The sequence below is a fragment of the Bacillus rossius genome, chromosome 16 (genome assembly GCF_032445375.1).
Source record: "Bacillus rossius redtenbacheri isolate Brsri chromosome 16, Brsri_v3, whole genome shotgun sequence".
Taxonomy (NCBI): domain Eukaryota; kingdom Metazoa; phylum Arthropoda; class Insecta; order Phasmatodea; family Bacillidae; genus Bacillus; species Bacillus rossius.
The window spans coordinates 11,501,626-11,525,770 of NC_086343.1; the positions used below are offsets into that span (position 1 = coordinate 11,501,626).

At 37.5% G+C, this 24,145-nt stretch overlaps 1 protein-coding gene across 2 annotated transcripts in view; it reads right to left on the reverse strand.

The window, feature by feature from the left end:
- Nucleotides 1–24,145, reverse strand: part of LOC134540368 (voltage-dependent calcium channel subunit alpha-2/delta-3) — a 222,391-nt gene that overhangs the window by 32,154 nt on the left and 166,092 nt on the right. For both annotated transcript variants that reach the window (XM_063383055.1, XM_063383056.1), the window contains exons 11-18: nucleotides 22,677–22,757; nucleotides 15,488–15,562; nucleotides 13,786–13,890; nucleotides 10,552–10,623; nucleotides 10,209–10,350; nucleotides 7,146–7,191; nucleotides 5,617–5,777; nucleotides 4,228–4,330 (exon numbers count right to left, since the gene is read on the reverse strand). In XM_063383055.1, the coding sequence (XP_063239125.1) occupies nucleotides 4,228–4,330; nucleotides 5,617–5,777; nucleotides 7,146–7,191; nucleotides 10,209–10,350; nucleotides 10,552–10,623; nucleotides 13,786–13,890; nucleotides 15,488–15,562; nucleotides 22,677–22,757 (785 nt within the window). The remainder of the gene's footprint in view (nucleotides 1–4,227; nucleotides 4,331–5,616; nucleotides 5,778–7,145; nucleotides 7,192–10,208; nucleotides 10,351–10,551; nucleotides 10,624–13,785; nucleotides 13,891–15,487; nucleotides 15,563–22,676; nucleotides 22,758–24,145) is intronic.

Genomic DNA, 24,145 nt, shown 5'->3' on the forward strand with positions numbered 1-24,145 from the left:
CTGATATAGGTACTTTTAGTGCAGATTGTCAGGAAATATAGGTATTGTACACAGCTTTAACCAGTGAGCTGATAAGGAAACAGTCAGAACAGCATGAGAAAGCTAGCCTGGGTAATAGTAAATAAGGTTAGCCAAGGTGGCATGGTACCTAGTCTACTGTAACGTGAGATGTGTTTGCAGGGAAAAAAAAATGTATATTAGAAAAATAAAAAAAATTGGGAGTCCTGGTAAGAGAGAAAGATCTGATGTTGATTCGGCATGCTGTTCTCGAAATGAAGAAAATACTATGTAGAAGTACACTGGTGGTTCAGGCCCAGATCAATAACTGTGGAGTTGGTTGTTTATTTTAGTTATTTGTAATGCTTTAAGTTTTAAATAAATATAATTTATTTTGTTTGTGGTTACATTTCACAGAAATTATGTGAAAAGACAGAAAAAATAATAAAAATGATTTTCTAATATGCAAACTTTTTCCTTTGAATATATAGTGGCTAAAAAATTTTTTTTAAGTGGTATGTTTTGAGTTATACCTTGGATCACTGGAATGTTATTGTAGGATTCAGTTAAGCCTTGCAGTTTCTTAGAAATCAAACCAACTAAACCACATTTGAGACATCTGACCAATAAGGTTGAGAAAACATTAAAATGCATTTAGGTATCCTTTACCAAAGCAAATGAAGTGTTTTATAATTACAACATTAGACAGGCTGCCAAAGTGCATCGTGACATGTGGCGACAGGCGCAAATGATTGTTGGCAGTGCAAAACCATGCAAGTGAGAGCAACAGGCAAGTCATCCAAACACGTCAGTGCAATTGCATTTCACATCTCCCTTTCGGTTCCCTGAACATGAGCCATTTAAGATAGCTCAGTATGTATGTAGCCCATGTAGGTAGCTACAGAAAAAAAATGTAGTTTTGCAAGAAAATTAAAAGTGATGTAGTGACAGTAATGTTAAATTAAACATGAAAACAAAGTACATATGTTATAAATTGACAGATGTTTGACCTAACAATTCAGTACAAGAGCTGTATTCATTAGCCTCACATCATGTATGATGTGTTCAATCATTACTCTATGCCTAGATGATTTTATATTCTTAAGAAAATGTACAGATTTGTTTTAGGTATGAATCGCTTATCTGTATACTTTACCTGTGCAAGAGAGCCATCAGCATGGCTAACGGGCTTTGTAATAGAGTGAAAACAGGACGTGAGAACAGTTAGTGCAATCACCAAGACAACAGATAGCTAAAGGCATAACAAACAGTTCCTGTGTGAAGGATAAGAGGGGGGTACAACTGGTCTCCAGCAAAAAAAAAATTAAGAGAAAAAAATTCTGGCCTCGTTCACATGACAGACAAGCCCTGTTTTTTTAATTTTATTTTACATATATTGACTAAACATGCAATTTCATGAAAATTTTAGTGAAATAGAAGCTGCAGAGTACAAAGAAAATCTCAAACAATACAAAAAAAAATTATAATACAGAGCAATAGGTCATATTAAATTTTTTTCTTTAGTTAGTGATAACAAGTGCAGAACAACAAGGTATCTAATCCAACACTATCCAAGTATACAGTTAAAAAACAGTTGCATTGCTTGAGATTTACAATACTCATAACTAAAAAAACAAGCCCGCCATTGAGGGTTCTATCAAAATGGTGGAAATAAAAATAAATTTTAAAAGGAAATTTTTTTTATAGTTTCAAATTTGAGAAACTTTAACAGTAATACAAATGTAGCTAGCCAGAAAAATAATCTTGAAAGTTTCCAAAACGTGCGACAATCGTGATAAAATATTGTAATAAATTACTCCGTACTAATTATTTGACTGAACACTAAAAATGGAATTAAGATGTTTACTCACATCACTCGGGGGTTTGCCCCCTCACACCACTCCTATCCTCATGGCACTTTCAAACCTCTCGCCAGCAAACTTGCATGTGACATGTGATTAAATAACCCGCCACGAATACCACAAACTACCGCGAGAGGGCGCAGTAGAGTCAGTGCCTTGTTCCCTTATTGAACGGAAATTAATAGAACTTTAAACTTTCTTTCTTTTATCCCCAAGTATATATATTATTTCTGGATCCCGCAAATATTCTTCGTGTTCATTTTATTTAAGTTATAGCTGTACGGAAACTGACCCGAACCTGCCCGAAGGCCGTCTAGGTATTTTATGATTTTTTTAAAAATGTAATCTAAATAATTAAATTCACATATTTTTGAGACTGAAATAACATTGTCATAATATTGGGAGTAGTAGTATGGCTTTTAAGTTAGTATGTTAACGGCGGTCATCGCCACCCGAGCTTCAGAATACAACAAACTAATAATTAAACTAAATTTAAAAACGGATAACCCGAAAACCGAATAATCTGGTACAGTAAACTCCCTATCATCCGCAGGCGGATGATCCGCGGTGCTGATGATCCGCGGTGCTGATTATCTGCGCATGCTACGAAAAAATACAGCACATAAGTAAATCTGTATTGTATTACAAGTGAGCAAATTTGAACTCTAATGACGGGTGTATTTTGTGCAGTATACAGTAAAACGCCATAGGCCTTATCAGAACTCACGCGCTGTAGGCTGGCATGTGTTGCTATTTTTGTCTCTGTCGCACTTTGTTTCTAGTCGTATGGTTGAGCACTTTTATGTTTACATTACTGAAATGTATTGTATGCTAGTTATTCAGTAAAATACTAACATTTTAGCATCAATTAAAATTTTTTATTGTTAATTGTAACTTTTAATGTACATAAATGTTTATATTTTTAAGTTTAAATTCATTTTTCCTTTTTTGTTTCCCATTTTCGGTTCTTTTGCGGATTATCCGGTATTTTCACTATTTTGCGGATAATCGGGAGTGTGCTGTACTAGTAAAATTATCTGTCAGAAGAACTGTGAGAATACATTAGCATTCAAATTAGTATCAAGAAATTGAGGAAATATAGTACAGTATCAATGATTTTCTACTAAACTTCCACACTTTGATTTGAAAAATAATTTCTGAACCTTATCTGTAAATAGTTGTGTGTAACTGTCTGTGGAGAAAAGACATGTTCTATATATGTATAATGTTTGAATGAATGTTATGTGAACAAGGTTACTCAACACACACTCTGAGCAGTGTTAATAAAACATTTTTCTTAAGCTGTAATATTCTAGTAACACACTAATGTACTGTTATGTATAGGAAGAAAAACCTTAATAAAATATTAACAGTGAAGTTTTAAGGGCTGACCTTCACTGGTAAGAAACACGAACTATTAAATACATTTTATGAAATATTATACTTAATTTTTAATAGGTTATGTACATAATATAATTCTGTAATATACTGTATTCTAGACAACTCAATGAAACCTACATGGAAGCCTTGGTTTGGAAAATTACTGTGACATATTTTGACAGTAAATATGTAGTTATTTTTGTCATGAGTGTCTATAAGTCTACTCTGTTGTTATTATATTAACATTTATTACCTACGTGAACGTTAATAATACACTATACACTTAACTTCTTTTTAATATTATTAATTAAAAAATAAAACATTTTCAGTTTAAATAAATAGCGTATGTATTTTATTTTGATGGTTTTGATCCTACTAATACATTTAAGGAAAGAAAAAAATTGTAATGTTATTATTATTATAGAAGGGAAAAAGTGAGAAAATAAAAAACTTTTGTTTAACCTGTACACACAAATAAAGAACACATCAGATAAATTTGTAATGTACGCTCGTTTAATGTTAAAACCAGAAAAAATATTGAAACATGAAAATTCACTCAAATATACAAATTTTAAACCATATAAGTAATAAATGCTGGAGACCAGTTTTCACTTTTGAGGGAAGAAAATGATTGAACATGCATTACAGCATAATATATAAAAACTCATAATCAAATTATGATGTTAAACAATTTAAAAAAAAGATCTTTTCATGTAAAGAACTATTGCAAAAAGTGAGGTGAAAAATCTCACAAAAATATATATATTTTTACAGTTATTTATACAAAAAAAAATTTTAATTTAATATTTTAATAACAAGAGTTGTATGAGAAAGCAACTATTTTGAGATTTAAAAAAATAAAAAAGAGAGACCAAGTCACGAACTGCTGATGAATTTCCACCAGGTGCAGTAGTGCATCAAAGTGCAGTTGTTTGCAAGTGGGTGCGTGAGTTTTGCGGTGTTTTAACGAAACGCATTCCCGGCTCACTTTTTGTCCTCCTTCATCACGAGGGGGGGAGGCACGCCGTGGCTGCCGAGGCCGTCCGTGGCCTGCGCGTCGAACACCAGGGACTGCAGCAGCGTCTTGTCGCCTGCAAGCACCGGACCATGCAGCTCCAACGCGCTGGCCCCGTTGCATCTTTGAATACACATACTGTACGGAAGTCACGAGCAGATAGGATTTACTCTACGTTTCTCAGGAGCGCATGATGAGCAGCTTGGGAACTTCACCGCTGCAGTGCGCTGCCGTAACGCCCTGTATCGTCTTAGGTTGTCATTTGCACGTTGGAGTGCAGCACTGTCGCCCGCTGTCATTCCCCCGCACCCCCCATCCATCATTCACTGCAGCTCAAGGTCGTTCAACAGGAGTTTGTGCGTAGGGATGAGAGGTAGGGTAGAGGGTGGGTGGAGTACAACGCGTGTTTGAGGGAGGGTGGGGAAGGGGATGTTTGAAGAGTTCGACACTTGTCCGCCAGGGACCACCACAAGTCGATGCCCTGGAGATGGTGGCGATTGCGGCGGTGAATTAACCAACTACCTCAAAACCGTATTAGAAATTTTAACCTGGGCTGGCGACTTCTATACAGTATGTATATTCAAATTTTGCATCCTCCCGGCATCGGAGACAAGATTGTACGGTTTTATCTTCAGTCCAATTTCGTTTTTGAAACCAACGATATCAGTGTTACTGTATTCATTTTTATAAAAGCTGTTTTGTAATACCTACTCTGCCAAAATATGGGTAAAATTTACATGCTGCATTTTTACGGTAAAATAATAATTTGATATACTGTTCTAAAACAGAAACATTCAGAACAATAAAAATTAATTAGCTAGCATTTACGGTTTGAAATTCATTCACTAAGAGGTGCACAATGAAACAAATTAAATTTATTTTAACTAAATTTTGATTATCTGCTACATATTGCTGTGCTGTATATTGTGTTAACTCGCTTTTCCGGTGTCACGGTGTGTTTCGTCAAGCTTTCAGGTGTTGTTTCGGTTTTATCGCAATTCACCGTGTAATCTTGTCCCTAGTCCCTAGTGTATCCGTGTTAAGCTGGAGTAACAATGCCGCAACCAATACGACACGACAAATCCGATAGGGCGTCGTACATCATTCTATTACGACAGAGTTGGCAGCACAGGGTCACAATAACACGACAACATCAACACTACCAGCTCTAATGTGGCTGTCGGAAAATCCTCTCGTGTAAAGTGATTCCATAAAGTGCAGCATGGAACGTGCCAAAATACAGTGCAGGCCCTGTCGGAATCCCTCGAAACACTCCGGTCATTCCGCTTCCCTTCCCCCTCCCCAAGATTGGTGGCTGCGAACGCCCCCCTGTGGCGCCGTGCCGAGGGCAGTGCCGCTTACAGTAGTACGAGTCCTTCTCCGTCTTCTTCTTGAGCGGGAAGCGCGGCCGCAGCGACATCCACTTCCAGCCGGGGTTGCAAGTCTTCACCAGGAAGTGGAACACCTGCTCCTCCGGAGACTTGAACCTGTGCTCCGAGGCGTAGCTGTACTCGCAGTACACCCTGTGATAGTATAAAATAGTAATAGTAAAAAAATGAATAAATCATATACTACCAAAAAATAAACAAGAACCATACATATAATAATTGTATAATAAATCAAATAAAATAAACTTATTAATAAAATAACCCATTCAAAATAAAAAAAAACAATAAGAACCATAATTTTCATTATAAAAGGTATTAAAATTAAATAAGGATAAGGAAATAGTAATCATCTCAATATACATCCACCAAAAATAGAAACTATTAACAAAATAACCATACCAAAAAGGCGGAGAAAAAAAAAGACATTCATCCCCTTGAAATCCACCAAAGAACGAAGGAAACCGTGTCAGAATGACAAAACCGTAAAAAAAAAAAAAAGTCTTTAATTCAGTCTATATGACTTTCGGAGTCAAATTTCTCAATGACCTCACATTCGACGCTCCCCACCGACGCTCGTTGCGTCGATCGCTGCAAATGTTTGTCAACCGGGCGAGTCATGTGCAATTACCACGAGCAAAGCCTGCTCTACCGAGATGTATTTACTGCAACTCCGTAGCTTTAATAGTTTACGAGTTTCAAGCGGTGTCGAATCCTCAGCTGAAGTGACACCCAACCCAAGATAAAAGACATTCATTTTCCTGTCGGAAATTCATGTCAAAAAAAAATAAAATTTTAAAAAAGTAACAAGCATGAGGCTAAGATGATTTACTGAGAAATTTAGGTTTGTTTTCTACAACATTTACATGTGGTTTTTAGATTTAAAAAATAATCAATGACTATGATTTAAAATTATTAATAATACTATATTTTATGGATATAACCAGATTGAAAAAACAACTTTTAAACTTAAAATATACTAGTTTAAAAAAAAAATGTATTGCCAGTTTTTTTTTAAATTTCCTTTATTATGGTTTTATGTATATGCCTCTCTTTTTTATTTTTTGGTTTTTGGATCCATTTTTCTTGGACTCCTGTCAAGTGTGAAAAAATAATCACACTATATTCAAATTAGATTTTAAAAATATTTGATATTCTTAAATATTGTAATAATCTATTCTAATTAAATTGGAATGAAAAAAAAAAAAACAGTATTCACAGAAGCCTGATTCTTGCTGGGAAGACATGTGTACCCCAAGAAAACACATCAGCAAATGTACTTCAAGTATCCTACACACAAAAATTTGAGTGACCCAGCCAGGAATCAAACCGATTCTCTGAGACAAAAAATTAATGTGCAACAAATGAAAAACAAAAGCATTTGAATTCTGTAGCTTTTTGATTTCCAGTGTTTTATTTAAATAAGTGTTTTGGAAAGTATAGGATTTATAAACTTCAAGAAATTTACCAAAGCTAAATTAATTAAAAAATTGTTTTCAATCTTACCAGTCTGGATGAACTTTCCAGTTGTTTCCTTTGAAATATTCAGTGACTGCAAAAAAATTAATTGTTAATTAAAGTCTTATTTATTTGGTTATGCACAAACAACAACCAGATATGATATTCATCAATGCACTGAGAACTGAGAACTAAAACTGACCAGCTCTACACACTAGATTACTTGGTGGGTTTCGATAACACTATATAACACTGAAATTCACGTTAAAATGCTATATTTGCGCTGACCACTAATAAGTCTCAGGGAAAAACATTTTCTTTGGTTGGCACTGATTTACGAAAAGAGTGTTTCTTCCATTGGCAACTATGTGTTGGTTTATCACAAGTTGTAACTCCAGAAAACCAGAATTCTATTTTGCTACCAGAACAAAAAATGACAGCTAACACTTTTTACAGAGAAGTTCTATACCAATAGTTACTTTGTAATAAAACTAAATATTAAAATGTAAAATAGACTGTTTGTTGTGGAATGTGATGATCTAATATAATTGAAAATTAATGCGGGTTACACCGCGGAACTCTGCTATTAATTTATATTCATTGACTTTTTTTGTACTCTCAATTGAGTTTTGATAAAATATGCTGATTAAACTTTGAAACGACACATCCTAGATAGAGATCAGGCAAAAGATAGTAGATACTTGATACTACTTAAAAATTAAAACACAGTTGTTTGTATTCTTTACAGTAAAAATAAAATAAGGATTATTAATGACACATGGACCTATGATTATAAATTAATACAGTAGAACCCCGATTTTGCGAACACGGATTTAACGAAAACAGCGATTTAACGTAAAGGTTTTCAGGAACCATCAAAAAACACCAATTTATTAAAATAATAATATAGATTTCCAAAAAATGAAAGTAAATTGTAACGGAAACTTATTAAAAAAATACACTCTGTGGTGTCAGTAATAGAATGGAGGTACTATATATTAATATGTGCCTTTGCATCATCTGTCCAATCACGAAAAAATAAAAAAAAAATTGTTCAAATTGCTTAAAAACTCCGGGCGCTGTAACTGAATTGCGTAGGTGCGTGCCATTGCGCGCGCCTGGACAGATAGACTGTCCGCGACACATGACGTCATGAAGGGTTTCTTTGTCCGCATCCCCCTCCCCCTTCCATGACCCTGGCTTGACTCACCACGTTATCTTCCAATCACGCCCGCATAGCCAATAATCACACGTTTCCAAATATTCCTTTTCCCATCCTCCAGGTTTCTTCAACTTGTGACCACGTCACACCAATACGCCATTATTATTCTCAGTATGAGCTTTGTGCGGGTGTTTAGTATTTGGAATACATTTTTTATAAGTGCTGTTCGGACTTTGATGTTTTGGAGTAGATAATCACAGCGACAGACCGACAGGATGCGCTCCCGCCCTTGCCGTCAACGATGTTTATTTTGACAGCTCAAGCAATTATCTTTCTCACGTCCCTTCGCAGCGGGGGGGAAAAAAAAAAAAAAAAAAAAAAAAAACGTTGGAATGCAGATGGAAAAGTAACTATGCATTAAAATAAATATATTTACGGCCCTGCTAAATTTTTCTATTCAATAAAATTCGAGGTATTAGTGATTTTTCAGCAGAAACTGCTGTGTGACTAATAAACAAATTGTATCATAATAACTTAAACTTATAAAGTATTTATTAACGGCGAAGGACAGTCGTATAAGCCCATAAAAATATTTATTTTACCGAGAATGGACTATACAACCTGGCTTTTGTCGCACGCGGTGTGGGAGGGGAGGAGGATGCTGACAGTTTCTCACGCAGAAGTTTGTAATAAGGGAGGGAATGTGTTGAAATGTTAGTTGATAAAAAGGGGGGGGGGGTTTACATGGTTTGTAGCTCTGGGAGGGATGAGCCTTGAAGAATTAGCAGGGGATGGGAGAGGTAAGCGTCACGTCATATGACGTCAAGCCACCGCTACCGCCAGCCTGGCCGGACGGTAGAAGCTACCACAGCGGCTTTTCGTGTGTGCGGGCAGGTAAGATAACATGGCAGCTGAGACGGCTTTTCGTGCGATAGTGGAAACGCCGAACTCAGCTAGACACTGCCGTGTGCATCGGCGGGATTCTACTGTACATGACTTTATTTACTGTTTTTGGATATCGGCTTTGTTACGTTTTTTTGACGATTCGTTTATGTTACTGGTATTAGAACTGGACAAAACTGGGACACGGGCGGTGGAGCTTTTATTTTTTTTTTCCGCTAAGCTCGCGTCTATTGGCTGGCTGCTGATGGAAGGTCACGAGTCTGGGCGGAGAGTTGAGTGAGTTATACAGCGCATGCGCAGCTCAGCGAACAGAGAGAGCCAGCCGGCGGCTACGCCACGCCGTAACAACAGCTGACTGAGTACAATTAATTACCTTTCTCCGCGTACGCGCGCTATTTCCATCAATTTGCGGCCATTTTTTTAAAAAAATTTTTACTGTGACACAATGTGTATGTAGTTCGTATTTGTTATAAACGCTGCAGGTTGCGACTGTATTTTAATAAACTTTAACGTATTTCTTACACTTTTCATATATTTTTTTGCCTAATTTTTCACGTTTTCTGAAAATCTGTACGTACGACTGAGGTGTTCGTACGAACCGGGGGCCGTACGAGCGAGATCAAACACATTGAAGACGGAAAGTTGACAAAGTCTGAGATAGCACGGCAGCACAAGATATCGCCGTCGACCCTGTCTACGATATGGAAACGTAGGGACGCGATTATGAGTGCGGGGGTCATTGAAAATCGGTAAATCGGATTTAACGAAACATCGATTTAGAGTAAACATTTTCGGTAACCATAGCACTTCGTTAAATCGGGGTTCTACTGTAAGTAGTATGAAAAATTACTAGTACCATACTGTTTTGTAGCCAAGATATTGTTAATTTCCCTGATTTTTTTTTTTTTTTTTTTTTTTTTTTTTTTTTTTTTTTTTAGGTTTTGAAGACTCCTATTAAGTTCTCTGAGATCTCCCTGTTTTTCAGATTTTTTTTTTTCCCTGTCAGCAAAAACCCTGTCATGGATGCCCAGTAACATAAGACATACCATTAATGGGGCTGTGCTTTATCTCCAACTGAGCTAACACTTCGTACATCCCGTAGCCTTCTGGAATGGCCAGCCCCAGCGAGAAAGGCGTGCCTTCTATTGGGTTGTAGAAGTACTTGTACCTGCGAGTGGTCACACGTCTCTGGAACAGGAAGAAGAGCGGCGTTAGAAACTCAAGACACAGGTAGTGCACTGCATGCCAAACGTGTATCTGCGAACCTGAGAAAGAAGATGTATTTTTTTGGCTGTATTAAAAAAAAAATAATATTTGGCATATAATATCTATTGTTGCGTAATTTAAGTTACATCTTCACTTGATTCTGCATCACAATGATGAACTTACCATGTCATTGTAGTGGACTTTGACACTCATTTCAGTTTCACCTTCTTTCTGGTCAATCATGTCATGCCTCAGCTGGAAAAAAAAAGAGGGGAAAAAATTTTATATTACAGTAGAATCCCACTAATCCATACCAGATGGAACCGAAACATGTCTGGTTCACTCAAATTCTGGATTTAACAGAATTTGCCTTAAAATACAAGTTACCGTATACAATTTTTAGATGGATAAAGCTATAAAATTCAATTTTTCTTTTCATGAATACAACCTTTCCGACAGTTTAATTTTAGTTTTGATACAACTGTAAATGTATCCTAAGTTTTTAACCTACAAACTGACAAAGGATTAACAAAACAAAACATCTTTGTGATCCGGATTAACCAGATTCCTGGACGTGCAAGGTCCGGATTAGCAGAACTAGTCAAGATTCAACAAATATCATAAATTAAATAAATAAACACAAAGCTGGAACTTTGATGACTACAAAAAATAGTGATATGCAATACGGATGAAACCCTATGCCGATCAAAATAATGATAAATTCCCTTAACAGATCCAATAAATGATACAATATCGATTCAACACTTTTTGTGAATAATAACAGTGAATTTCTCCAGAAATCCAAAATTTATAAGTATAATAAGTCAGTACCTTAATAATACTCTTTAGTAAAAAGATTTTTGGTGTATTAAAAAAAAGTATTTTACAGAATAAATTTGTGCATAGCACAATCAATTCTATGCCTTTGACTAATAAACAAGTACAAAATTCAATTACAGAAAAATTTGAGAAAAAATGCTCTCAGAACTATAAACAGGTAAATAGAAAAGATGGGTGACATCTGAATGGATAAAATGGTACTTTTTTCATGTATATCAGAACATTGGGAAAATTGGCCAATATCGATACTAAAACAATTTCGTCGGTACACCACTAACAAAAAATACCTTTTAGACCAAACAAAGTATAAGAATAAACAATAACATGGCATACAGCTTTCCTTAACTAGTTCATGTTGTTATATTCGGCTCACTTTAATCTGGTATTCTTTCATTCAGCATACACTGTAATCCAGCAATGATAGAACTCCATGTGTCCAGAATTTTTTTTTGTGTTAATATAGGTCTGTTCATGGCCACAACGTGATATCAAAGAATTTTCTAAACTGTAATGCTCATCAGTATTTTTTTCTGATTATAAAGCAGTTTATTCATACTTGTTTAAAAAATTTGTGCTGTATATTCAATTTTTCTTTTGTATTCCCGTTAAAACTACATTGACGTTTGATGATGCGGCAAAAGTAACTAATCCGGAGCGGCCACGATCCCTAAAGTGCCGCATTAAAGAGCCGTTACTCTAGTATGTATTTAGATTAAAAAATTGTAATTTAAACTAAAATAAAGAACAAATTATTCTTGTATGTAATTAAGTGGGGTAGCAAAAGAGATAAAACTAAAATGAAGACTATGACTCTATAATGCTATGTTTTCATATTCTCTCCCTTGAACTCAAGGGTATATCAATCTCAAAACAGAAGGTGGTTAATTTTTGGGGATTCTACCTCTTTCTCGGAGGAGGAGGGTCCATGATTCCATACAATAATAAACAATAATAAAAGAAAGAACATCATTCTTTAAAAATATATATTTTTTTTTAATAATAAGATGTGATGATTACTTAGTTACAAATTATCTTTCCCTTTGCTACCCCTCCTATACACCCTTTCCTAATCCCCTCAATTGTAACATTCTGACCTACTGCCAAAGTAGCAGCAAAGCATCTTCATGTGTAGCAACAGCATAGCATACAAACTCACACACTCTAAAAAAATCAACCCGAAATTCGCAGTTTGGCTGATTTGATCACAGCTAAAGTCCCAGAATTGTGGATGTTAAAATAAATAGGGGCAAGAAAGAAGATTAAGGACGGTATTCCAAGACGTTCAGGTACGGTAGCGAATAAGCACTCCCTTGTTGGGATACAACCATAACCTAACTCTCAGGCCGTATTCCCGAACATGTCCAAAACAATAGCCCACTACGGGAACAAAACAGCAACTGTTTTAATAAATAATGGCCTGCGCGAGGCTAGAAATTGGTTCATATACATTCTAGCAGACGTTTGGCAACCATATCGATACAATTGTATCGGGGTGGCAAAAATCCTAGAGATAGCAGCAGTTGCACAAATTAAATTTTGTTGTTATAATTTTCTCAAGTACTTTTTAAGTTACAATTATTTATTGTTATGACCATCTTAGTGAACGAAATTTATTCCAGGATAGTTTCACTACCATAAAGTTTCATTAGGCACACCAATACGTTTGGTACGTTCTCCAATATTCTCGAAATTGAATATATATACCTGTACGTGTGGTGCCAGATGTGGGCCCGTCATCTGGACGAAATCAACAAAAAGAGTGAGCTCTGCGCATGATCGAAATTTCGGCAACAGACAGGTCACGAATAGGACACCAAAAATCCATTCCCTAAAAAAATTAACGACTGGCCGTGCCGTATCGTGCGCTAGGAATACGGCTAGGGTACAGGTGTAGCATATTCAACATCCAAACTCTTAGTTTTGTGTCTTGGAATACTGGCCTACGTTTCTTATTTTTGGAAACAACTTCTGACGTCAGCAATTCCACAAAACTTAACTTGTAGACACGGCTATGCCTGCTCACGGCATTTGCCCAAGCGATCGATATGGCCGTGGAGCCAACTTTTGCGTGTGGGCGTGAGCGTGCGCAATGTCCCTTGTGGAGGGAGGGGGCAGTGCCGGTGCAAGGTAAATTGGCGCCCTAGGCGAAAAACCTTAATGCCCCCCCCCCCCCCCTTTCCAGCCGGACACCCCAAAAAAAATTTTCCTTGCCTCAAAATACATCACGTAAGCCTAAGAATTTGTCAACAATCAAATGTAAGCAGGCTTGTGTGTTTTTTTTTTTACTTTTTTACTTATTACAAATCATAAACAGGTCACCGTGGACTTTAAATAATTACTTATATCAATATAAACATTCCAAACTGTTACAAAAATCAATTTTCATCTGGTTTCAACAATCGTTAAACATATTATATGAGCTGTTATGCGTCGTACTGCGCCACCCCCCGGCTACTTGGCGCCCTGGGCGGTTGCCTAGTTTGCCTACATGGACGTGCCGGCCCTGGGAGGGGGGGAGGAACATAACAAAATGGCGGGAAAGTGCAGTTGAGAGAATTAAGGGCGCCGGGCACTCACGTCGAGGAGCGCGGTGTTGTTCTCCCTGGGACCTCCGTCCGAGTCCACCAGCTCCACCTCCATGAGGTCGACGCCGTTGTAATCCGGCTTCAGCGTCTCCTGGAACTACCCCCCGCCCCCACGCACAGGACAGTTACCAAACACAAACCGCACGCGTTTGCACGAGAGCGGCACCATCGCAGCCACAACACATCGCAAGGTCAACACCATTACGTACCTACTGTAACAAGAAACAAAATTCAATAATGATTATCGTTCAAGGTCAAGTGGCTTTAAAAAAAACCACAGCAATAGGCAATTTTCTCTACAAATGCCATCTGTCAGAGTTCCACTATGTGTACAGGAGGTATGATAATATAATGAGTTTCCACCTTTTGTTTATGCACTCCTCATGCAGCGAAATCACCATGCAACCTTTATCACATAGCACATCACTTTAAAAGATTCTCTCTTTAAAAGAATATATTTTCAGATTCCTTCAAGATGTTTTTTAATTTATTAACAGTTCAGTATAAAGAAAGTTCATTACTGAGCACAAAAAAATTATGGATCATTCAGGTATGCTGTGATGAGATTTCACTATAGTAAACAACAACAAAAAATTACACATACATTAAGAACAGAAAATATTACAGAAAACAGAATTTAAATAGTAGTGAGTGTCACAGCACTTTTACTCTATTTGTTCTTCGGGCTCATCTCAAGGCTCAATCAAAATGTAACAATTTCTGAGAAGGCAGAACCACACAAATGCCCTTTTCACCCGCTTTGAAAGACTCTGCATGGTCCTTCATCTATCCTTGATAAGCTTGTAGCAAACAGTGATGTGTCCTGTTAATCACTGGAACGTCTCAGATGGAGGATGGGTAATACCTGCTTGTCCACCTTGACTTGCAGTTCCTTGTACATAGCGACTGACAAAACTGTACCACAGGTGTAGGGAACTGCATCAACGTGACTTGAGGTCATTAAAAGTCACACACGTTATACGAGCATCTACGCCAAATGGCTAGTGTTCGGGACAGCTGCCCTGAATGAAAGCAGGAATTATGCTTGGCTAGAAGAATCCAATGATAATAAGCAATATTGAGGAATAATAACTGTCCGAGTGTCATGCAAGAATTACAGATTCTATATCTATAATATGAATCAATAATTAATTAGTTTTTCTCACTAGCAGTCCACTGTCTATTTTTTTCAAAATGACTGCAAACCCCTAATAAAATTTAAACTGCACATTAGTCAAAAGAGTGTTCACATTTTGATGAAACAAGTGCTCAGCAAATGCACCAAATAAAAGATAGGCAGCAAACAGTTAATAAAGAAATGTTTGTGCACATTTTGTTTCCTTCTAGAATCAACTACTACTTCAACTTGAACAAAAAATAATTTTTTTGTTTAACTGTTTGCTACCACCACCTGGCTCTAAAAAAAAAAAAAATTGTCTGCTTAAAAACACTTACTTGTCCATTCCAGTTTTTTATCTGATTGTGCATGAATGAGAAACATAACAAAATTAATGAAAATTGGTGCAAGTAAAAAAACTAAAAACAGCACAGCAAGGAAACTGAAGATAACACACACACACTCTCTAAAACAATATTGCTAGAATTAATTTCAGCATGAAAAATAAACGAGCGTGCACGGTATTTAACGACGGCTAAAGCTTCGAGAAGCGGGACTGACGTGTAATATTTCATACCAGTGGTCGGAGGTCCGGATGGTAGAGTACATGCCCGTTGTTGTTTATTATGAATGAGTAGCCATTTACTCCCAGCTGGAAAAAAAAAATAAACATTCTTAAGTTTCTTTAGAAATTCCTCCACGTATTTTATAATTACACAAATTTTATTTTTTGTAACTCAAATCTACATAAAGAAAAAACACAAGTATGAGAAGCAGTCAGCACAAGTTTTAGATGTAATTACAGCCAAATATAATATATTATTTTGTATCAAAAGTTACAGTTATGTATGTGTTGTATCTATTCAGAAAACACCCGAGTTGAAACCTTAATGGTTATTCTATAATTTTTTTTTGGTGCAAGTATGCCATTACAGGCATCATGACTATCTAATGGGTTCTATACAGTAGCATAGCCAGGATTAGTGTATGGGGGGGGGGGGGGGGGTTAAGAAGCATGGACCTCTCCCCCCCCCCCCCCTATTAAAGCAGGGGGTCTGGGGGTCCTCCCCCGAAAAATTTGGATTTTAAGGTGTAAAATAGTGCTATTTGAGCAGTTTTCGGTACTTAACTTTAAATATTGTAATGGTAAAAATATTAATTTTTTAATAAAAAAATTGTTTGAGTGATGAAGTAAGAAATTAATTAAAGATATGTGAATCAATCCAAGTGCCTTGTCCACGTCCACTCAAAATCATAAATCATGCTCGAAGCTCGACAATAAAAAAAAAGGAATAAAAATGGTTGGGTTTCGGCAGAACTAGCCTATTCCTGGAAACAATTAGCTTTAGCTTGAAGAGTTACCCAGTCACCACCTGCTTATAATTACCGTGCTGGTTAAATACAATATGTGTAAGATATCTGAAAACTTGGGACCCGTCACGACGTCACAACCTTATAGCTTCTGCTCGTGACAGGGGTAGGGGAAGGGAAGAGAATCGGTAGGCAGTGGCGTAGCGTGCCATCTCGGCACCTGGGGCGGGAGACCCATTTTGCCGCCCCCATTCTATAGGTGCTTAGTTAAAATTAAATTTCATATGCAATGAGGTACCTTTTATTGAAGTTAAAATAGGATGAGCGGTTTTACAAGCGGATTCTACGGGCCTTATGAGCAGCGAAGTCAGAAATAACTTTGTCAAAATCAATACTGACAGCCAATTCTTGTTCAATCGACAATATAGCCAAGTTTGATAGTCTAGCGGAGCTCATAGTAGATCTGAGGTAATTTTTTATTAGCTTCAACTTTGAAAAACTTCTCTTACAACTTACAACACTAATCGCCAAAGTCAAATATATACGAATCAAGATGACTATATTTGGAACAAAAATTCCGAGATTCAGTTATTAAATGAACTGGAGGAGCTCCAGTGGTCCTTTACCACTTATATCTTCCTCTGATTCAGAACAGGCAACAACAACAAACTGCTGAAGACGCTTCCGCTCCATCTGAAACTCGTCCTTGTCGATGTCTTCTAACACATGGGAAAGATCACACTCGAACTTGCTGTCCAAAAGTTTCGCTGGCATCAAAAATCCGAACTTGTCCGATATTTCTTGAATTTGCTGGAATCGAGTCGTCATTTCTTGAATGATCTTGTCGAATGATGCGATAATCTCTCGACGGATTTCCTGTTCGTGAGACAAAGCTGCATCTTCAGAAGATTCATCGCCATGCATGCGTTTTTTCTTTCGAATTCTTCTCGTTTTGAGTTCGATTCCGAGTTTTTCGCAGAGAGTCTTAGCAAAGTCAATTGCTTCTTGCACGAAACGGTCTCTACTTTCCACTAAGCGGGTTTTCAAAGCGCAGAGTTTCTGAGCACACTTATCCACACTTAGTCCTCGTTGCTGCAGGTAAATCTGTGCGTCATCTACTTCAGGTAGCACTGCAGCCCAAAAGCCAAGAAAAGTTAGGAAGTTAAATGACTGCATGGCTGTCAGGAGAAGACTGGCTCCCGATCTTGTTTCGGAAGTTTGAGATGAATCTGTTAATTGTTCCAGTACCTCAAGAACTACCTCAAACTTATTTTTAAGCATCTTGACAGCTACATGTTGGTAATCGCTGCGCTAGACGGCGTGCGAGCAGAACAGCTGATTGTGTGACGTCAGGTGAGATGGGCGAGCGGAGTCGCCTGGTAGGCCCAGGCGGGCGCGCACGTGAAGTAAAACGCGGGTTGGCCATGGTGATGGTTCCACATCGAAGTAACTGTATACGAGTGTTCCTTTTTGAATATGAACGGGGTTCATATATATATAATTTAGAACGCTTTGGTACGATGAACGCGATTGGTTGGTGAGGCGTGTGTGAATATCGCGAGGATTTTCCAAGGATGAATTATGTGCACCGAAATAAACTCCAAGACGGTATGGCGAAGGATTCGTCATATCCGTACAATTACCTGCAGCTACGGTAACGTATAATGGCAAGGGTTTGCCATTAAAAACACTCGTGAGCAAACGAGTGTATTTGGTGACCGGACATCTCGACGTCAAAAAGCCAGTAAGTGCCAGCCGTGCCACTGCCCCGTTGACCCCTTTGACCCCTGGTGCGAAATTATAATTTGTGGATTTTTGGGATTTAAATTAACGGACTAATAAAACTGAAACTGGGATTTTACGTTCAGCGTGTTTCACCCAATCCCTACCAGACCTAGAAGAAAAAAGGCGTCGACCGTTAGAAAATGACTTAACTGAGAAGGGCTTGTAAACCCATAATTTGTAATTTGCTAAATTTTTGGTATATTTATTTGCATGTTAAGTTGTGTCAATTTTTTGCTAGATTTCGCCTATGTTAATTGGTATTTACAGCGGTGATACGCCCGGTGCGTAACTATTTTTGTATTTGTATTTGTATTAATATGTTCTTATATATTTTAAATGCCTTTTTGGAAATTATATTTCATTTTCGGAGCTCCGAAGTATATGATCAAATTTTAATTTTTTGGGGGAATGGTTAAAGTATTTTTTTAGTATTATTATATAGCTATTTTTTTATAAGTAGTAATAGGTTATGTATTTTATGATGGATGCACCGATTTGTGATGAAACGATTTTATGATAGATATATTTATTAAATGTTGTCATATAAATTTTGCGTCTTTTTAACTTGCTACCTCCTCTCACTGTTCGCGACCTTATTAGTATTTTTAAGCCTGATATTAGTTTGGGTTTTAAAATTTTTTTGGATTTACCTGCGCTCGCGGTACGGGGCAATATAGGAGTTTTAATGTGTCCCGGTTTGCGGAAGTTGTTTGGTTTGCCCTGGGTTAAGGTCAAACTTTACAGTACATTGCGTAGTACTAAATTCAAAGAGAGGCATCGACACGGGCCGACGCGTGAAACAAAAGATTTTGTATGAGTAATTAACATAATAAGGAGTGCCGCTCAACTCGGCTCGCGCGCGCCGGGCGGCGCGGAGTGATGCGATGTTGCCGTTCGTATGTAAACAAACAAACGTTATAAAGAGCTCTGTCAGTGATTTCGCAGTTTTTCTTTTAAATAAATATTAAAAAATAGTTGGTGCGCAAAATCGTAGATAAGAATGGAACATTATAGTGTGTCTGATACATGTAATGAATGAATCATAGATCAGATCTCAACCCGCTTCACCGGCGACCCGCCCCCGCGGGCTGCCGCCCGGGGCGGGCCGCCCCCTCCGCCCCACCCAAGCTACGCCACTGTCGGTAGGGCTCGCTTACTCTTCCCCTCCAGTGCAGTGGCCGGTGATAGCAGTAAATACACCCAGGCTTTTAGCTAACCTGCTTTCAGATAAGAAAAAAAATGGGGGCTAAGGGAAGGGGGGGTTAGAACCCCTAAAAAAAACCCTGGCTACGCCCCTGGTTCTATAAATTCTAAATTCCCTTCAGTTGCCCAAAGTTTAATCACTAAACTCATCTCAGGTGATGCCTCATATTTAAAGACTTAAAGAGCATCCGAAAGGAACTCGAACCAACGATTCTCTCACCAACGAATTTCCGTTGGCAAGAAGTCTTATCAAGGAAAACAAATTATATTACTCTGTACTTAAGGGACATCCTTTTAGATGTTCCGAGTTTCGAGTTTTCTTCTCAATAACAATAACATTGTACTTGATCTACAAACAAACATATTATTTAAACTTTTCAGCTTCTTTTTTTTTTGGCTATTCTCCTTTAGAGTGAGATATCACTGTCGAAAACCTATACGATGAATAAAATGACCAACAGACCAGAGTTAGGCCACCCTTCATCTAGAAGCACACACTAGATGGATGCGACACCCGAAACTGTACAGTCATCCACCCACCAAAATACGTAGGTGGATCAGACCTTGAGCAAGATGGGTCATGAGTGCATGGAGGAGGATATGAGAATATGGGAGTGGGGCGCATAGCAGAGAACGAGGCCAACAGTGAAGGCCCTAGAATATGCGGGGCCGAACACCAAGCGCGGCTCCAGAAGGGGGGCGGTGGGGGCGATAGCCCCTCCCGAGACCAATTTTATTGATTAGTGTATATTTATGCTTACTTAAATATTTGATTTCACATGTTAAACATCTTATCTCATCAAAAGTTTGCAAGGAGCTACTAAGGTTCTGTATTTGAAACCTGTAATTTGTAAATAATATTCCAAGGCCAATATCTGACCACTTTCATTTTTTTGCAACTACGACCTTTCTTTGTGCGATAGCCCCTCCCGAAAAAGTCATCCTGAAGCCGCCATTGCCGAACACCTCGCAAAAGTAAATGGCCCAGGGTTCTACTGTAGAGGAGAGGAGACCCCTTGGGGTTTAGAATAGCTCCCAGAGAAAAAATGGGCACCCGGAAAAATTTAAAAAAATCAGCTCTTTAAATCAAAATTTTAAAACCAACCAGGATCTTAAATTTCGACAATGGTTTTGCTAAATTATCAACATCTTATAAGTACAAAAAATGAATAACAATAAATATGAATTTAATGTTATTAAAAACCAAATAAATTATGTTTACATAATATGTTATGTATGTCCATAAAAGAATGTTCCAGTTAAAAAATTTAATAGAATCAACTGTAAGGATTGTAGAATGCTGGTTCAAGGTCACAATTAAAGAGTAACTCAAACAGTTTTAGATAAGTCAAGCGCGAGTACTGCTTTGTTGCTTTCTCGCTTGCAGCGCGATCTACACAAAATGGCGACTCCTGAACGGCTTTTACCCCAATTAGTAGAGGGTGAACCTGTAAACTTTATTTGGCAATAGGATGGAGCCCTTCCCCGTCGGAATCTCTTTGTCCGAGTTGGTTGAACGTCGAACTCCCTGACCGTTGGATTGGTCGTCATGGTCGAGACGGCAGAACTCATTTTTTTCGCACGCCTTTATGTTCACCGGACATAACATCATGCAATTTTTTTCCCTTTGGGGCTTTATAAGAGATTGTGTCTACGTTCCGCCGCTACCTAATGATGTGCCACAGTTGAGACACAGAATTGAAGAGGCTATTGCATCCATCACTCCGGACGGTGTTAACCAAAGTTTGGGAAGAATTGAACTTCAGGTTGGATGTGTGCCGTATAACTAAAGGTGACATTTTTGAAAATTTGTAAAAAATAAATAAATAAATAAACTGGGTTGTTTACTTTTAATTTGATGTATGATTTTTTGTACGTTTTATATTTTCTTTATTTATTTTCATACACTAGCCACACACATTCACAGCTCTTGTCCGCCATCATGCCTACTACCCACTCTCTACAGTCCTGCCAACCTGGCCCTCCTTACAGTCTCTCTGCACAGTCAGTTTCCCTACAATTATACACTACAGTACGTAGTCTAAATTAAACTGTTATAATATATAAATAATAAATAATAAAATAATAAATAAACTGTTATATTGGAACTGAAACATGCTTCTAAAATTTCATGACAAGCATTTTACTTCTACTTGTACTCGGTATGGTGAAATAGCTGACACGAGGTCTGCTAGGTGCGGGGCCCGGCTTGCCCTGCCCAGGAGACGCCCATGGGAGGCAGGTGGAAAGGCTGACAAGGGTGGTCAAAGTCACCAAGGAGGAGGAAAGCTGGGGGAAATCTGGGAGACAGGATGCTCAACAGGAGCACAGAGGGAGAAGAGACCACGAGCCGAAGGTACCGTGGGCTTCGGAGGAACAGAAAGATGGAAACACTCATTTTCCGGCGAGGACAGCGCAGAAGTGTAATGGTCTCAAGGGGGAGGTATTCGAGGTGAGAGGTGGAAAGGAACTCAGGAGTAAGTTGAAAGGGCATGAGAGAGTGAAGCAGGGGGAAGAACTACTTGCCAAAGGATAGAAGCTCAACTGCAAGTTTTAAAATCAAATCAAAAACTGAGCACAGTAAACAGGAGACTACACCTGGAGCTCATTCCTCCAAGCTTCTCACACACAACTGGCAAACACGGTTTGAACCAGGTTTTCTTTTTTTTGTTTGTATCAAGTTTTCTCAATACTTTAATTTTTTTGGTTCCCACCACATTTAAACTTAATACATCTGATTCAAATTGATTAATGAATTTAGACATAATTTATAACTGACAGCAACCAAAAAAAAAAATTAACATTTTATTTTAATAACATCCAACTATCTCACATGAAAATTTTATAAAGTTAACTAAGTTTATTTAAAAAAAATGTTAGTCCAGTTGTCCACTGATAATTATAATGTAAAAGATTTTGCACAAACATGTAGATAAAAAAATCAGTGACAGTACTAAAGCATGTACCTAGGCTACAACAGAATAAACTCACAAAACTTAAAGGTCATAAAAATCTGCACATCTGACTGGGACTTAACCACAGAAAGAGTATTCCCCCACACAAGGAGGATTCTCCACAGACTGTGTGTGCCCCACACAAAGGGGATTTACAACACAATTTTAGGATTGAACACAAATGGTAACTGACTATTACTATATTTGTAATTTCAGAGGCGTATTTAACAGGTTTAGATAGGATCCTGATTAATATATAATTTTTTTGTTCCTGTAAATCACAATAAACATTTAAAAGAAATCATATTTTAGAGAATTTTTTTTTTATAATAACTACTTGGTTCAAAACATTTAAATCGTTGTTTAAACCAGTGTGATTCAAATTGGCCAAGCTTGCTGGCAGCACAAAAATATAAGAATAAATGTTCTGTATCTGTCGGCTGTCGGGTTTAGGCGGGCCTACCACGAAGGCAGGGCGAGAAGCGAGGTTTGCCTGACCCCGGCTGAACCTACCTTGTACGGTGGCACCAACTTCTTTATCTGCTGAACAGGAACATCTGTACCGACAACACCCAGGAGATTGGCTACCCTTTCCTGAAAAAAAAAAAATATATATATCGGTTGTCTGTAAAGTCGTTTTACGGACGATAGTTTAACGTGACGTCATAACAAAACATTGATAAAATGATTGAATACTTTTATGAATAAAATTGAATCATTTTTATTTTAATAATAAAAGAATAAATACTTGAAATTATACTAGTAATCAGATTTTAAAAATGCAAGAATAATAAACCTTTATTGCCGAAATTGTTGTTGTAATAAGCAATGAAAACCACATTAACTTATCACTTCACTTTATAACCAGTCGACGAAACAGTTCACGTGTATATGTAAGTTGTGTGCTGCCGCTGTCTTTCTTCTCCTCGGATTCATAGGCCAATCGAGTGGAAGAGAGATAGATGTGGCGCAAGCGTACAATGAGCGTAATGGAACAATGTGCGTAATGGGACACTTTTACGTGCGTGCAGCCGGCGTTCATCGATTTATTAGACGTTGTCACGTCAAAAAGAGAGAGAGATAAGCATGGCCCCCACATACGATTACGGTCCCTGGACCCAGGATAGGAGACGGGGCCCCCCCTCCCCCCATAAATTTACTTTCACGTGCTGCATTATAATTGAATGGTTATTTCTGACCTACACTCTTTTTAGAATGTTATTTAACCTGAAAATACAAGGTATAATTATGGTTACTATTTTATAAGTCCAAACTAAGCTTTATTTATAAAATATTCAATATGTTTTTTCTAGTTTGTAAAAAAATTATGATAGTTAATCATTTAAAAATAAACAGGGCCGGGCCCTGTACCCAAGGGTCCACCCAGCCCCACCCTTGTGGGGGCCATGGAGATAAGAGTGTAAGTTCGTGAATCATAATAATCATGGGAAATTGAAAAAGGTGAGTGGAGTTAGGATTAAAGACACACAGTTTGACAAAAAAAGGCTTAAGGCCCGCTCTCACATGCCATGTTGATAATTTCATTCTATTGTCATCACTATTATTTAAGGATTTCTCCTGTATTTATTTATACCTCTTTAGCTGTCTTGCATAAATTTGCAAAAAAAAGCTATATTTTTTTTTACTTTATCACACTTAAAAGGATTGAAGACAGAAGAATAAAGCAAAGGTTTATGAATTACCCAAAAAGACATACTACCATCATTTGGAAAGAATAAAATTTCAAAATTTTTTTTTCCCCAAATACAATGAACCAAAACAATGGCATCTGTACTATTTCACATTGTTTCTTTACATTAATCTGAAATATTTTTATAAACCATCCTTTACTACATGTAAGTAATTGTTTACTTAAAAAAAAAAAAATTCAGGAAAAGGTGCGTAAATCAACATATTGTATATTTTTATTTTAGTCTATACAACTACACTTTAAGCACCTAACTGGCGGAAAAGATGGAACA